Source organism: Dasypus novemcinctus, chromosome 24, assembly GCF_030445035.2.
Source record: "Dasypus novemcinctus isolate mDasNov1 chromosome 24, mDasNov1.1.hap2, whole genome shotgun sequence".
NCBI lineage: Eukaryota > Metazoa > Chordata > Mammalia > Cingulata > Dasypodidae > Dasypus > Dasypus novemcinctus.
In genome coordinates this window covers 50743683-50760067 of record NC_080696.1, presented here as the reverse complement: position 1 = coordinate 50760067, position 16385 = coordinate 50743683, and the positions used below count along the sequence as shown (strand labels likewise).

Genomic DNA, 16385 nt, shown 5'->3' with positions numbered 1-16385 from the left:
GGGGCAGGGAGGGGAGAGAAATGAAAAATAAATCTTTAAAAAAGAACAAAAAAACCTAAACTGTATCACATTGCCCTCTGCTTATAACTCCTCCCATGGCTTCCTGTCTCTCTTGGAATAAAATCCAAAATCCTTCCCAGGGCCTCCACCTCATCTCCCACCACGGTCCAGCCCACATCCTCTGGTCCTGCCCGGGGCTGCTCCCTCTGCCTGGAGGCCCCCCCTGCAGAGCTGCCCTCAGTCCTCAGTTCTCGGCTGACTTGGCTCCTTGTGTAAAGGCCTTCCCTGGCCTGGGACCCTGGATGAAGTCTTCCTTGTTACCTTCTCCCTTACAACCTTCTTCTCTTCCTTTATAATGCCCATCAGAATTCAAAATAACAAAAACACGAACAATGTTTAAGTTTTTTTCTTTAACTTTTTCTAAGCCAGGGGTTGCAAACTCATCTGTCTTCAGGGGCCATGCAGATAATATAATATAGGGGGTGGGGACAGACTGGGGTAAACTGAGGCTGAAGGGGCCAGCCCTGCTCAGAACTGCCTACTCCCAATACATGGGGAGTGTGAGCCCAGTGCTGCACCATCTCGATGTGTGTTTTTCTTTTTATTTTAAGACACAGGGAATCTGAATTTTTATGTAAAAATTTAATTTGGAAATTAACTGAAAACTATAATTTTTTGCAGGTTGAACAAAACATGCCCAAAGGCCAGACTCCCCATCAACCTTTAGCTTTTAGCTTCTGTTCTAGACTCTCTCCATGAAGACAGGGCCAATTTTGCTTTGTTGACCACTGTATACCCAGCAAGGGAACCAATGCTGAATGAATGGATGGATGGATGGATGGATGGATGGATGGATGGATGGATGGATGGATGATGGAATGAACAAACAGGGCAGAGGTAGGGAGGGAGAAGAGGAAGAAAAAATACAAGATACAGTCTCTGCACTCAAGCAACACCATCTAGAGGGGAAGAGGAGATGAACATATTAATTCTACAGCTGAAGAAACTGGGAGCCTGGAGAAGTCAGAGGCAGTGCCTGCCCCACCCATCCAGCGTTCTTTCCTCTGGACACCATGGATTTGGGTGAGTTGGAAAGTGACCATCTGTGGTTTCCGCCTGCCCACTTTCCTCCTTCCCCACATTCCGATCAGCTGTGAGGCTGGCCTGACCCTGGTACCATGGGTGGGCATGTGCCAACTGTGGCCATCCAGGTAATTTCCTCCCCCAACCCGAGTGCCTGGGTCAGGGATGGGCATGGGAGTCAATTAAAGAAATTCCTGGGTCTGCGCAAGATGTCCTAGAAAGGAGAAGCTCTTTTCTTAAGAGTTTGGCCAAATTCTGAGGACAGCAGCCTGGAACTGCTAGGGGTATATTTGCCACCCTAGAGGGAAAGCCTGCCTGACACAAGCCCACATGAAAGCAGAGAGACCCATTCCTGATACGGTCTGAGCACCTGGAGCCAGCCATACCTGATGTCAGCTGTATACCCAGACTGCTCAGTGATGTGAATCATTAAATTTCCATTTTTCCAATGCCAGTTTGGGTTGGCTTTCTGATTCTTGCTATCAAATGAGGCCTTGCCATAGTCTGTAAAATTTAAACCATATTCACAGTGGCCCTCTTTCTCCTCCATTTCCAATCCAAAATTAAACTGGCTGCATTTATCACTGTGCATTTAACTGGGGCAACAGGGTATAATAAACCCCGGGAGGGAAGCAGAGGCGTGGCCGGGTACTCACTGTAAGGAGGGATTCCGTAGGCCTGGGCTGGAGGAGGGTAGGCTGTGTAGGGCGCGGCCTGCTGGATGCCCGCGCTGTACTGGGTCTGGCCGTAGGCTGCCATGACTGGGGAGGGCTGGCTGGGCAGGACACGGGGGCAAGGCCTGAGGGGAAGGAGAGAAAACGGTTAAATATCCAAACCCAGCCCGGCGTCCCTTCCCTCTTACACTTGGTACCAATACCACCATTTTCCTTTGGGTTTTCACTCTTTCTGTGGCAGAGACAACTGACAGGTTCATCAAATCCCATTTCTGTTTTCCTGTTCTGGTCACCTGGGACGTTTCATTTCCTTCTCCTCTGCAGTTAGCTTCAACCACAGGACTGGGTTCTACCCAAGAGAATGTGGGCGGAGAATCTCTAAGCATCTCCTCAGCCTGGCCAATAAAAACATCCCCTGGGACCCTTCGGCCCGCTCTCCTTTTCTGGCAGCAACTGTGGGGGGCAAGGGTTGAGATGGCAGAGCCATCCTTGAGTCAAGGTGCCCCTGGTCCACAGTGAACTTCATGTGAGTAAAAAGTAAACCTGGGGCGGCGGAGTTGGCCCAGTGGTTAGGGCGTCCGTCTATCACATGGGAGGTTCGCGGTTCAAACCCCGTGTGGAGCTGGCCCATGCTCAGTGCTGATGTGCGCAAGGAGTGCTGTGCCATGCAGGGGTGTCCCCCGCGTAGGGGAGCCCTATGCACAAGGAGTGCACCCCGTAAGGAGAGCCGTCCAGCGCAAAAGAAAGTTCAGTTTGCCCAGGAACGGTGCTGCACACACGGAGAGCTGACACAACAAAAAGAAACACAGATTCCTGTGCCACTCACAACAACAGAAGTGGACAAAGAAGACGCAGTAAATAGACACAGAGAAAAGACAGCCGGGGTGGGGGGAGGAAGGGGAGAGAGAGAAATAAATAAATAAATAAATAAATCTTTAAAAAAAAAAAAAGTAAACCTTTGCTGCACAAAGCCAGTGAAATTTTAGGGTTTATTTATTACTGTGGCACAGCCTATCCCATCCCTACTGCTCATTCTAACTCATACAACTTCCCAATCAATTATGATTTGGATAGAACTGTCAATCAGATGCCCTGCTCTTGGCTAAGGGGTGGGTCCATGATGCAAGATCATCCAATCAGACTCTTTCTTCGGAATTTAAATCTTGGGCTGAATAATTTATTCCAACAGCTACACCCTGAAGAGACTGTTCTTTCCTGCTACTCAGATACTAGGAGCTGTTCTATTCTTTGACTTTCTCAAGGCCTAATTATTCTGTTTTAGCTACATTGTGAGCTACCCCAGATTCCCCCCTTAAATCTTTTTTTTGGGGGGGCTTACATCAGAAGTCAGTTGCTGTTGCTTGCAACCCAAGACACAAAATGCATTCTGCACTCTGTGGTTAATAACAGGAAGGGTCAAGATTTAAAGGGTTACTTACTTAAAACCTTTGTAATATAGTAACAAGTGCTACCAATCATTGTGTTCTCACTATGGGCCACGAACTGTGTCACATACCCCCAGTAGGTGCGTTATATTTCATCAGATGCTCATATCAACTCTGCTGTGGGGCTCTTTATCACTCCCATTTTATTTTTCTTTTAAAGGCACTGTTATTTTATTTTTAAAAATCTGTCTTTTTTTTTTTAATGTTACTTTAAAAAAATATGAGGTCCCCATATACCCCCCACCTCCCTCACCCCCATCCTTCCATAACAACCACTTCCTCCATCATCATGGGACGTTCACTGCACTTGGTGAATATATCTCTGAGCACCGCTGCACCTCATGGTCAATGATAACTCCCATTTTAGAGACGAAGAAGCTGAAACTCAGAGACCTGAAGTCACAGCTAGAAAGTGGTAAATCCTCTAGGACTTGAATTCAGTTGAACTGAATTTAACTACAAGGCTTTGCAGCTTCTCACTCACAGGACTGGGGCTGACCCAGCCCTCCAGGCAGCTCTTCCGCAGTGATAGATAAAGCCAGGCAAATTGTTCTAACACGGAGCTAGCCAAACGGAGGCCTGGGCCATATCCAGTGCATGGATCCATGGATATGTCTCTCTCTTGACCAGCACAGGTTTTCATCTTTTGTTTTCTTAATTTGAAGTTATTGCCAATATTTTAAAACCAGCAGTTTTCACACACACACACGCACATGGGCGCACACACACACCTTACTGCCACCTTCTCCTGGAAAGCAGAAGGTTTGGCCAGCCTGGGTCTGCACTCCTGCGAGGCACCATCAACTGGATTTGAGTAGCGGCCACTCCTGTGGAGTATCACACTGTTGGCAATTCACTTAGAGAGACACCACTAACAGTCCTGTGCCTGTTCTGTGCCAGGCAATGTCCTAATTACTTCATACAGAGTGGCTCACTTCACCCTCACAAGAACTGCAACAACCCTTGGAGGCAGCTATTATTACTATCCCCATTTTACGGATAAGGAAACAGAGGCAGAGAGAGACTGAGTAACATGTGGAAAGCACACAGCTGAGAGGATTCGAACCCTGGCTCCAGAGGTCATGCCTTTAACCGCACCACTCTGCTGCCCTCACCCTTCCCAGTTACAAACTCGGGCACTCCAGCCATCTGCAGCTTGGCATCTCCATCTAACTCTTCTCCCCAGATGGTTACCAGTAAATGTTGATGAGATTCCCAAACCCACATCTGGTTCCATTTTGGCTCCATCACTTTAGTTAACACCAGGGCAGGTGAGAGACAAAGGCAAGAGTTGAAGGAATTACATATGAAGGTGGCCTCGTGCCCTCCTTTCTACTGGCCTGCTACTGTGCTGAAGGGTTATTTTGGGGGACATGTTCCAAAAGGCACAGGAACCTAATTTGAGCTGAGATGCCGGAACCAGTGCTGGAAGGTGTGTCACCAGGTGATCCTCCAGCCCTGCGGGGGCCCGGAGAGCACACAACCGGCTGGTAGAGCAGAACTCAGTGCTGAGCAGAGAAGCTCATTTGAAAATGGTCCCAAGTCATGCCCTTCCTTAGAAATAGAAGGTAGAAATCCGAAGGATCAGCTCCTACTTCCCATCAAAACCAGTTTATCCAAATTCAATTGAAATGGGAACACCGAGGCACCATTTTAAGTGCTTTTTCCACTTTGAGCTCATTTCAGAGGCAGGCGTTGGGCTGTCTCCCTTTGCTGGTAAGGAGCTGGGGACCCAGGGAAGTGGAGGCCCCTGCTGGAGGCGGCTCCAGTTAGGGGCGCCTTGGCACCGGGTTCCAAGTCAGGGAGTCTGGCTCCAGAGCCCTCTTTCTTAACCTCGTCCCCCAAGAAGAAAAGAAAAAAACAAAAAAGGAAAGCGCGTGCAAGGGGACAAGGCAAGGGCACTCACCTTGCGAAGAGCTGGGGCGCACACAGACGGGCCGATTTGGTGATGCCTGGAGAGGAACAAGAAAGGCTTTAGCTGCCAGGGAGACGGTGTGCTCCAGAAACTGGGACTTCAGACACCGGCTGAAGCAGGAAGAGGCTTCAGAAGGAACTGCCAGGGACTTGTGCAACCACAGAAGTGGATCTCAGGTGAAACAGTTCAGCAGCCTCCTTCCTGAGCACCGTCCTGGGCATGCTTTTTCTCCATATACTCAGTGAAGGGCTACACGGAAGGAATGGACAGCATCTAGACACATCAGAGCAGAATCCGTGAGGAGCAAGTGAGGCCAGAGAGACAGAACACCGGGGCTTAGCCAGGTTACATGACCAGCCAGCAGGACAACCGGGAGCCAGTGCGGGTGTCCTGCCACCCAAGCGAGCGTCCTTTCCACTCCTGCAAGGAGCACAGCCCCTTCCCTGCCTCAAAGGTAGCACCGAGAGTCCCAGAACAGTAGGGAGCAACTGGCTTTGACTGTCCAGCATTCACTTCCCTTCTTCTGAAGCCGTCACCTCAATGCTCCTTTGGTGACCCAGCCCCTCTGCTTTCAGTCCCTGGGGTTCACGGGGAGCTGGCCCCAGCCATTAGAGGAAAGCAGATCTTGGATCAAATCCTAGGCCAGGATGGTGGAGCCAGAAGAATGGAGGAAGCCTGATGCAACTGCCTTACAGGGTATCATGGGACATACAACTTGCAGGCATCAGTGAGAGTCAGACAATACAGGAGGTGTAAAAAGATGAAAGAACTGAGCCAGCGGAGAGGTTTGCGGGAGGTCTTGTTTGCAGCACGGGCAGATCACTGAGGAGTATTTTTGTGCTGCTTCGTCTTTAACAACTCAGCTCAACCTCCTCACTGTGGAGTCTTGGACAAATACTAGACATGGATTGTACTGATGGGTACAGAATGCACTCACCTGCCAGTTCACACTCCCTGGAATGCAAGGCAGTGACTGTGGTGTTCTGTACCTCCTGAGAAATGCCTAGAAGGTCCCTGGAGCTCTGAGCCTCTCAGGCCCCAAGCTGGAAGGCTCAGAGAGGCCAGATGCAATTCCAACTCTACTACTTACTAGCTATGACACTAGCTCTAGAGTCTCTAGACCTCAGGGTTCCCTCTTGTGCAATGGGGATAAAAATACTTATCACACAAGGATGCTGTAAGGATTAAATGGGAACAAAAAGAGGAAGAAGGAGAAGAAGAAAAAGAAATCTCTCTCTTATCTAGGGCTGGTTATATACCAAACTCTCTTCTAAATACAGTCAATCCTCATTGTTGGTGGATTCTGTATTTGCAAATTTGTCACTCTCTAAAATTTATTTGTAACTCCCAAATCAATAGTTACAGAGTTTTTGTGGTCATTCATGGGCAGGTGCAGAGAAGTGAAAAAATCTGATTCACCCAACATGCAGTTTTCCAGCTGAGATGAAACAAGGCAATGCTCTGCTTCCTGTTTCAGCTCTCATACTATAAACAAGGTTCTTTTTGCAGTAGAGTGAGCATTTCTGTGCTCTTCTTGGTAATTTTGCTGTTTAAAATGCCCCCAAGTGTAGTACTGACGTGCTGTCTAGTGTTCCTAAGGGCAAGAAGGCTGTGATGCACCTTATGAGAAAATACATGCATTAGATAAGCTTTATTCAGACCTGAGTTACAGTGCTTGGGTCACGAGTTTGGCATTAGTCAATCAACAATATGTTAAATAAAGTGTCTTTAAACAGAACGGGTGATGAAAATGTGCTCACAGGAACCTCACTCTTAGGAGCAATGGTTCATAATTCGCCCTTTCAGTGTTCACGGTGACTTTATAAAACGTAACTACGGCGAATAATGAGAATCGACCTTCTTCTACCTGGATTGATAATTTCAATCCTCATAATCACCCTATGAGGAGGGGTCTATTAAGGTCCCCATTTTACAGATGAAGATCTAGAGGCAGAGAGACGGGCTGGACCTGTGACGTGGACCTGGACAGTCTGGGCTCTCAACCTACAATGGCAATCACCATAGTAACAGCAGGTAGCATTCCCGTAGAACCTGACTATGTGTCAGGTCCCGCGTTAACCGCTTACATACGTGATGGCCCTTCGTCTTTATGACGCTGGGAGATAGGCACTGTCATCCTGCTTGTACAGATGAGAACAACGGGGTCTCCTCAGGTGAAGTGCCTTGTTCAAGCTGCACGGCCTGTGGCCAGAACTGGGCCCTGGACCCAGGGCTGTCTGAGTCCAAGGCCCTTATCCTTAATCAGTTCCCCTGCTAAGTCAGAGGTTGCAGGTGGAGGTGGGGGCAGGGTCCTGAAGTGCCTATAGAGTTACAACTAAAATTTTAGCAGCGAATAGAGGACCTTAGCATGTATTTCCCACAGTAAGAAGGAAGTGTGACACTTTTGTTCCAGTTATAAGCATGAGGGGTATGCATGTGTGTGTGTACAGAATGGTTGTGTAAAAATATATTTCTTATTATGCATTGCACCCAACAATCCGCTGGGTCGAATGGAGAGGAAAGCCTCTGGCGCACAGTAGTGCTGGATCCCCGCTCGTTTCCCGCTCTGGGTTCGAGCCTCCAGGCAGGGCCTCCTGTGTCGCCCCTTCTTCACCCTCCCCCTTGACAGGAGAACAAGCCATCGCCCTCGGAAGCCGCCACGCTCTCCTAACTGGTAAAAGCCCACTACGCGAGTGAGTTCAGTAATACATAACGTAGTGAATTAAACATTTTGAATACGTTTTCGTTAATAAATACATAAATATTCATGAAAATCTGAATCTATGGAAAGCACACTCCTACGGGCTCGGGTTCACTTGGCATGCCATAAATCTGAAGCTAGCGTCTTTCCTTCCAACCTCCGTGGTGTGATTTGCATGCTCGCCTCACTTGGGTTTCCTTTCCTTGCCTGCACCCACTTCCTCTGAATTTCCGAGCAACCTGTCTTCCCCACACAGGCAGGGTCTCCCTCTCCTTCTGTTCACATCTTTAATACTCCCCCCGCCCCCGGAAAACAGGAAGACTGTGCAAGGGAGAAATTGGCATTTCTAAGTGTAAAGAGATTTTTCTTTGCAGACTATGTGAATTTTGAAAAACACATGCTTTTATCTGTTTTTATTTTTTTTAAAAATGGTGGCACAAAGAACCTTTTCATCCTAGGACACTTGGGAGAATTGAGAACCTGGAAAATGAGTGTATTCTATGTGGAATGGCCTCCTTGTTCGCTTCCGTTCTTTGCCTTTCTTCTTTTCCTTCTTTCCTTTGCTTTTCTTCCTTCCCTTGCCTCCTCCTTTCTTTTTCCTCTTTTCCCTGCTGAGGATGGTGTAGATGTCACTGATGATCCAATGACACATTACAAGCTGAGGTGCTCCAAGTTTCTTCCCTTCCTCAGGGGGTCTGGGATGGAATTGTGTCAAGGGTGGAGATTCTCGGTGCATAGAACTGGAGCAGGGGCTCCCCAAGAGCTAAGACCCTCTCTTCTTCTTGTGTCCATGATGACAAAGTTGTCATGGACCCTGGAGGAGGGGCAGGGAGTGAGGAGACAGCATGCTGGCAATCGAGAGGGAGCAGACCTGCTTCTCATGGATGACCCCCACCAAGAGTGTGAGGCCTTCAGCGCAGGGGGCAGAGATGAAACAGACTCCACTCTTCACGTGAGCGCCTTAGGCTTCCTTAGGGTGGGGAAGACACCATCGTTAGTAGCAGCATCACCCTCTTTGATACTGGGACGCAGTGGAATCTGGTGCCTGGTAGATGGGTGTTTTCGTTTCCTAGGCAGCTCAAAGAAAATACCATGAAATGGCTGACTTAGTCAATGGGAATTTATTTGCTCACAGTTTTGAGGCCAGGAAAGTGTCTAAATCAAGGCATCATCAAGGTGAGGCTTTCTTCCTGAAGACTGGCTGCAGGTAATCCTTGGTCTTTGGCTCCTCTATCCCATGACAAGGTACATGGCAGCATCTGCTTGTCTCTCCCTTCTCTCCCGGATTTTGCTGATCTCAGCTTCTTGTTTCCACGGCTTTCTTTCTCTCAGTCCGAATTTCATTCCACTTATAAAGACTCCAGTAATAGAATTAATTAAGATCCATCCTGACTGAGGTGGATCACAACTGAAGTAACCTCATCAAAAGCTTCTACTTACAATGGGGTTACACCCACAGGAACGGATTAGATTGAAGAACATGCTTTTCTGGGGTACACACTCTTCAAACCACCACAATGGGGATGGGCTTCCCATTGATCACAAACTTCCTGTTCTCAACCTCGTCAGTGTTGTTGACCTTGCCATGATGGGCTCTCACTGGAACACGCAGATTACCAAGTTGAGGCCAATGGGGAAACTATGATGGTGACATACTCCCTTGGCCAGTGGAGAAAGAAGAGCCCTAGTGACCTGGAGCCCCAGACAGTTAAATCTATTCAAGCTTCACCGCAGTGTCTCAGGATGCTGCTATAAGTACAGAAAACAGGGCAGCTGGCTCTCAAGGGGGCAGGCAGGGAGCCTCCTCCATTTCTGAAGTTTAAACTCCAACTCTCCTCTTCCTTTCAGCTTCCTATGGGTGAGAGGATGAGGATGAGGTATGCAGATGGCCATCAGGTCATTCATTAATTAATTAATTCTTTATAATAGTGAACAAAAGCAGACAAAGTCCCTGCCCTCACGAAGTCGCCGATCTAGAGGAGAGATAGAGGGCAAACAAATAATTACAGAAATCTGTACCTACAGAATCACCTGCCAATGTGGTCAAACCACAGACCTTGATTCTGTAGGTCAAGGAGGCTCCCCAGTGCTGCTCGTGCTGCTGGCCCCTGAGCCACACTTGGCGTAGCAAGAGTTTAGACCACTGGGCTAATAGAGAACTACAAACAACTACAACCTGTCATAATTCTATATTCATAAAAATACATTTCCAGACTAGACGTTACAAGCTCAAATGTGAATAGGGACCAAGAAGGCAATATAAATGAGTGAAGCCTAAGATCCAACCCTCTTAATGTTACTAAAAGGAAACTAAAGCTCGAGTTTCCGTATGAGTGCACATTTGTGAGTGCGTGTGTTTATAGTAACCTGCTTAAGGACACACACAGCCCATGTATTTGTTCATTCATTCACGCATTCCACAAACGGCACTTGTCATGCCCTTACTATGGAGCAGGTCTACAACCCAAATCTCTGAACTTCTTAATTTAGTGTTCTGTCTTGGGAAATCAAGTGACCTTAAGCAGCTCTGTGTGACATAGTGTCCAGCACCTCCTCTCTTTGAGCCTTGATTTGGTTGCTCATCAGCAAAATGGGCCAGGATCTCGTACCCACAGGCTGCAGCGGGGATCATGAGGCAGGTACCTGCCAAATGGTAGCTGCTCAACACGCAGGAGCAATGCTTAGTGCTCCACTCTCCTGGGCGCCCTTGCTAAAGCCACTTAAATCCGTGAGCCCAATTTGAATGTTCACCCTTTTTTCATCTCTCACTGGGAGGGTTAAGAAGCGAATGATTCTGAAGGCAGTGGTTGCTGTTTTGTGGCCTAATTGGAGCCCCAGGGGCTGCTTCTAACTGGTCCCCACTGAGAATGAGACAAATTTCTCTTGAGAGAGATTTTTGAAGCGAGTCTTTGTCTTGCAATGAAAGGGGCGTGTCTATAAATGGTATCTGCTCACCTCGCTTGAGATTTAAATTGCTCCCATACCAGGGACAGTGAAAGGGAAGCCCATTCAAATGGGGAGAGCACTGTACTAGGAGTCAGAAGTGTAAGCCCCAATTTCGACTCGCACTGAGGGGCAACGTGACTGTGGACACGTCATTTGTCCCTTGTGGGGGTTGCCGAGGGCAGAAGGAAATGAGGCCAGCATTTCCCAGAGTGTGACAATTTTAGGGGGAGTACAGATAGGTTTTTCTACTGAAATCATTGCAAACAATTTTATGCACATTAGAATAACAGCAAGGCTATCAAAGTCATAACTTTTCATTTTTGGAATGGATTCTGTCAGCCTTTTAAAAGGAATTTATTTGAATGAAAAAGATGTTTTATAGAAAAATTACTAAGCAAATGACAAGTATATTGATAGGAATGTATGGCAAATGTGGTTGGAAAATGTCTGAAGTTTGAGAGTCACTACCATCCAAGGTGAAAATTCTTTAGCCATGGAGGACATCATTATGTAATAACAGTCAGCGCCCTTTTTTGGAAAGAGGGATTAGCAGGTTCCTTAACGCTATAACCACTACCCCCACAGGTGTGCTTTCTGTGCTGTGCAGGTAGACGTTCTGGATACTGAGACCTCCAGGGGGCTTCGAAAGGCTTAAAGGTAGGAAAGGGGAAGCACATCTGGGGCTCCTGGGGCCAGGACCTGGGCCAAGCGCTGGGCAGCTCATGGATGAAATGAGTCCAAACCCACCAGCCACAGGCTGGAACCAGTGAGACTGAAAAGGAAAACTGGACCTTGTCGCCCCCAAGGCAGAGGAGGTGCAGGAAGTTGGAGAGATGACAGCTTGTTCAGTGGGTGTCTCTTTGCAGAAACACTTAATGAGATTATAGCCTTCTGAAAAACATATCTGCATTGTAAAAGGAAAATGTCCCCCTATTCAGCTTTGCTTTCTTAGTATCTCTAACTTTCTCCTCCTTCCAGAAGACAGGATACGATTCAAATTCAATTTCTCCAGTGGTTCCGATAAGCCAGCACGGTGCTAAGCGCTGCAGGTAAGTACTGTCTCTTTTACTCCCCACAATAACCCAATGATGAAGTTATTGGAAATGGAGGGAAGAACCGAGGCAGAGGAAAGTTAAGGAAACTTTACTAAGGATTCAAAGCCAACATCAACTTCAATTGCCTGTGATTCCTCAAGATCACTCCACATTCATCCATCCATCCATTGATAATTTTTAAGGATCTATCATGAGCTGGGCACTGTGTGCTAAAGAGGAACAGGAATTTAAAATACATACATATCTACATACATGCATGTATTTTCAAGAAGTTATCTTTGTCCTGGAAGACTTCAGAGTCTAAGACAATGGTCATCAACGGTGAGCGCACGACAGAACTGTCTGGAAAGCTTAAAACTATTCCGATGACCTGGCCAAGCGCTGACCAATTAAATCGGACTGTCTGGGAGTGGGATCCGGGCATTAAGCCTTAAAAAAACCCAAGCAAACAAAAAATTTCCCAGGTGATTCCAATCTGCAGCCAAATATAAAAATTAGTGCCGGAGCCGTGGTTCTTGCAGTGTGGTCCCGGCCACACCTGGGACTTGTTAGAAATGTAAATTCCCGGGTCCTAGCCCAAACCATCTCAGAATCAGAACTGCGGGGCTGAGGCCCTGCAGCCCGTGTGCTAACAGCCTCCCAGGCGATTCGGATACGCGGTAGAGCTTGACAACACTGCACTTGAACCCTGCTCCTCAGAGGGAGGCAGCGGCATCCCTCGGAGCTTGTTAGAAATGCTGACTCTCAGGTTGGATCAGAAACTGCCGTTTAACGAGGTCGGCAGGGAGAAGACACGGCCGGCACGGCTTAGGTGTCAAGCCCTCTGCGAAGCATGTACCGTGTGTTATCAAATCACCACACCCACGCAGAGGTCGTTCTCTAGCGCATCCCTGCTTTATTTCTTCATAGAAATTACCACTAACTGAATTTACTCATTTGTTTAAAAATTGGCTACCTGCCTCCTCCACTGCAACATAAGCTCTGGGAGGGCTGGGACTTTGTTATTTTGTTCACCATTGTTTCCCCAGCACCTATAATAGGGACTGGCATCCAGAGGCATTCAGGCACTATTTATTAAACAGATGCATGAACTCTGTGAAATCACCAACAGCACCATTTTCTAGAAGAGTAGACTGAGGTTCAGAGAGGTGTAGGAATTTGCCCCAGTTCACACGATGAGCAAGTGACAGAACTGAAGACACATGCAATCTGACAGACTCCGAAACCTGTAGGGTGTGATGGTCAGTTGACCACTGGGCAATGCAGAAGGTGCCCTGGGAGATGAGTGCCTATCAGAGCGCAAAGCACCTAAAGGCAGGCAGTGGGTGGGCTTTTGTTCGTCATCCCCAATTCCTTGGACACAACATTTACATCAAGCAATTTGCTGAATATATGATGGGACAAATAAAGGAATGAATGAGAAACTACCAACTCTCCTGGAGTGCCCAGGAGGTTTCACAAAGGAGGCAAATGAAGCTCAGCACGTGGGAGGTCAGAAGGCAGATGGGCAGGGCACGGGCTCTCAGGCTGCAGTTCAGCTCTCAGCTTCTTCTGTAGAGAAAAAGCGCACGAGGCTGCACTTGGCAGCCCTGCTTGTAAGAGCAAAAAATGTTTTTAAATAACAAAAGTAATCTCAGTTTTCATCAATAGAGGAATGGCTAAAGAACTGGGACACAATTTTTTGGGTGTAATTCGTAGTTAAAAAGAAAAAGATACAGATCATCACTAAAATATACGCTGAGTGAAAAGAGCCAGCTATAGAAAATATGTATAGTATAACAGCTTTTGTGTTTCATTTTCCCCCAGCAACAGTATCTAATTTCTTAAGGTACATTTAAACATATGCAAAGAAAGTAACGTACACAAAACACAACAACAGCAGTTCTGGGGAAGGAAGGAGGGGACTAAGATTGGATGAATTTGGTCTGATGTTTCAAGTTTTATAAGGATGGTGTATTTATATATTAGCTAGTGATTAGAAATTAATTTGTCAGGCGCAGATGTGGCTCAAGCAGCTGAGTGCCTGATTTCCACATGGGAGGTCCTAGGTTCAGTTGCCAGTGCCTCCTAAAAACAAAGACAAAAAAAATCCCCAAAACAAGCAAACAAACAAAAAAAACAACCGAGGGGGGCCAACGTGGCTCCGTGGTTGAGTGCCGGCTTCCCACCTACAAGGTTCTGGGTTCAATCTCTGGCCCTGGTACCTCAAAAAAAAATTAATTTATCTTTAAAAGAAAGAAAGGGCTCCCCAGGTTCTGAGCTGTGAGGTTCGGAGGGCTCACGATTCAATCACCCAGCCCTACAGGTCTGCAGAGTGCCTTGTCTTCTAGCCTTCGTTCCTTCGACCAGTATTTCTTAAGCACCTACTATGTGTCACATGCTGCCTTTGGCACTGGGGATACACTGGTGAATAAAGGGGGCAAGGTCTGCTCACAAGGAACTTATGTTCTGGTGGGGAAGACAGGAAATCGACACGTGAGGAGGTAACTTCTGATAGAGTGGGAATATGAAGACAATAAAGCAGGATGCGGGACGAGTGGCTGGGTGTTCCGTGGGCTCTCCCCTCAGAAGGACCCAGGGTCCGGCCCCTCCTCCGTGTCCATCGCTGCCACCATCACCTCTCCCGTGGGTTCCCTGACAGCCTCCTCGCTGGTCGCCCGGCTTCTGTCTATGTCCCCCGTTTCCAGCCCGTTCTCTACACAGTAGTCTGAGTCTGAGCGATCCTGTTGAAATGTGGCCAGATGCCTCCCAGCCCTCTGCTCAAAACACTCCCATGGCTTCCACCTGACTCAGGGTAGAAGACAAAGGCATCACAGCGGCCCCCAGGCCCTGCATGGCTGGACCCTGGCCTTCTCTCTGACCGCCTCTCCCACCCGCCCCCTTGCTCAAGCTGTTCCAGCCACACCAGCCTCCTTGCTGCTTCTCAAGTGCTCCAGGCACATGGCTGCCTCAGAGCCTTTGCACATGCTGTTCCCACTGCCTGGGACACTCGTCCTCCAACAGACATGTACCCTTCCCTTCACCCTCTTTAGGTCTTTATTTAGGTGTTTCCTTCCCAGTGACACCCTTCCTGACCACCTTAACAAAAACTGCATTCCCCTACCCCAAAATTCCTTATTCTCCTTCCCTGCTTTAGTTTTCTTTGTAGTATCCATCCAACAAGCATTTGGCATGTCTATTGTTATTGTCAGCCTCGTGCTCTGCCAGCACCCCTGTATAGACTCCATGATGGCAGAGTTTTCTGTGCTGTCCCTTTAGTATTTAAACAATGCTGGGCACGGGAAGCAGACGTGGCTCAATGGGTAGAGCATCCGCCTACCACATGGGAGGTCCAGGGTTCAAACCCCGGGCCTCCTGACCCATGTGGTGAGCTGGCCCACGCACAGTGCTGATGCACACAAGGAGTGCCGTGCCACACAGGGGTGTCCCCCGCGTAGGGGATCCCCACTCACAAGGAGCGCTCCTCTAAAGGAGAGTCGCCCTGCGCGAAAAAAGCGCAGCCTGCCCAGGAGTGGCGCTGCACACACAGAGAGCTGACACAAGATGACACAACAAAAAGAGACAACAGATTCCCGGTGCTGCCAAGGATGAAAGTGAACACAGAACACACAGCAAATGGACACAGAGAGCAGACAACCGGGGGGGAAGGGGAGAGAAATATATAAAATAAAATAAATTTAAAAAACAAAAAAAAACCCAAAACAAAAAACAATGCTGGGCACGTGGCTGAATAAACATGTGAGTGAATGAGTGAGTGAATGAACAGTTCCTTTCTGTAGGAAAGGCCTCTCGGAAGAGGCGACGCACGAGCCAGAGAACTGAAGGGTGAAGGAATAGGCTGCGAGACTGGGGAAGACTGCTCCAAGCAGCGCCCGCAGGGGCGGGCGGGTTCCTGCTTGCCAGCAGAGCAGCAGGAAGAGAGAGGAGAGGCTGAGGGTGAGAGGCGGGCAGCACCAGACAAGCAGAGCCTTGGGGTCAAGGGCAAGGGATTCAGACTTTATTCTACACTTTTTAAAAACACTCTCCATGTTCTCACTTCATCCTCACATCCACTCAGCGAAGGTGGTACCATAATTACCCCGATTTGACAGATGAGACAACCGAGGCCCAAAGAGGCTAAGCCACTAGCCCAGGACCCCACAGCTGGGGAGGAAAGGGCGGGGAATGCGATGGGAGCCTCTGAGAGCTTCTCAGGTCCAAGTTCTCCAGACGCAGGGCTCCTGCCTCTCCAGAGTCCTTCATGCTGGGCACCTGAAGTCACTCAGGAAGACACCATGACAGAGTGGTTGGGGAAGCCAGGAGGCCAGGAAGACAAGCTGCTTAGCTGGCCCTGGGGGCCCACGCTCCAGGCTGGAGCTCACTGCCCATCCCCCAGGGCAGAGGAGGAAAAGCTGAGTGACCGACCCCGCCAGCCCTGCTTTCTCCGAACTTGGGAGCAAACTCTCTCCACCCATCAGTCTCTCCCCCAAAGCCTCTGCCACAGCAGCAGCTTGCCCCAGGGCAGTGGAAAGGGTGTGGACGACTCCAAGTCACAAAAAGGAGACCGTGTGTTTGTGAGGTCCCACT

General features: G+C 48.4%; 1 protein-coding gene across 7 annotated transcripts in view; it reads right to left on the bottom strand.

Annotated features, from left to right (window-relative positions):
- Positions 1–16385, bottom strand: part of EYA2 (EYA transcriptional coactivator and phosphatase 2) — a 297037-nt gene that overhangs the window by 184634 nt on the left and 96018 nt on the right. For 5 of the 7 annotated variants that reach the window (XM_058287182.2, XM_071211753.1, XM_004469912.5 and 2 more), the window contains 2 exons: positions 5109–5154; positions 1740–1882 (listed from right to left, as the gene is read on the bottom strand). The exons of 1 other annotated variant lie outside the window; for it this stretch is intronic. In XM_058287182.2, coding sequence (XP_058143165.1) covers positions 1740–1882; positions 5109–5154 — 189 coding nt within the window. The remainder of the gene's footprint in view (positions 1–1739; positions 1883–5108; positions 5155–16385) is intronic. One more of the 7 variants, XM_071211754.1, reaches the window with a different exon arrangement.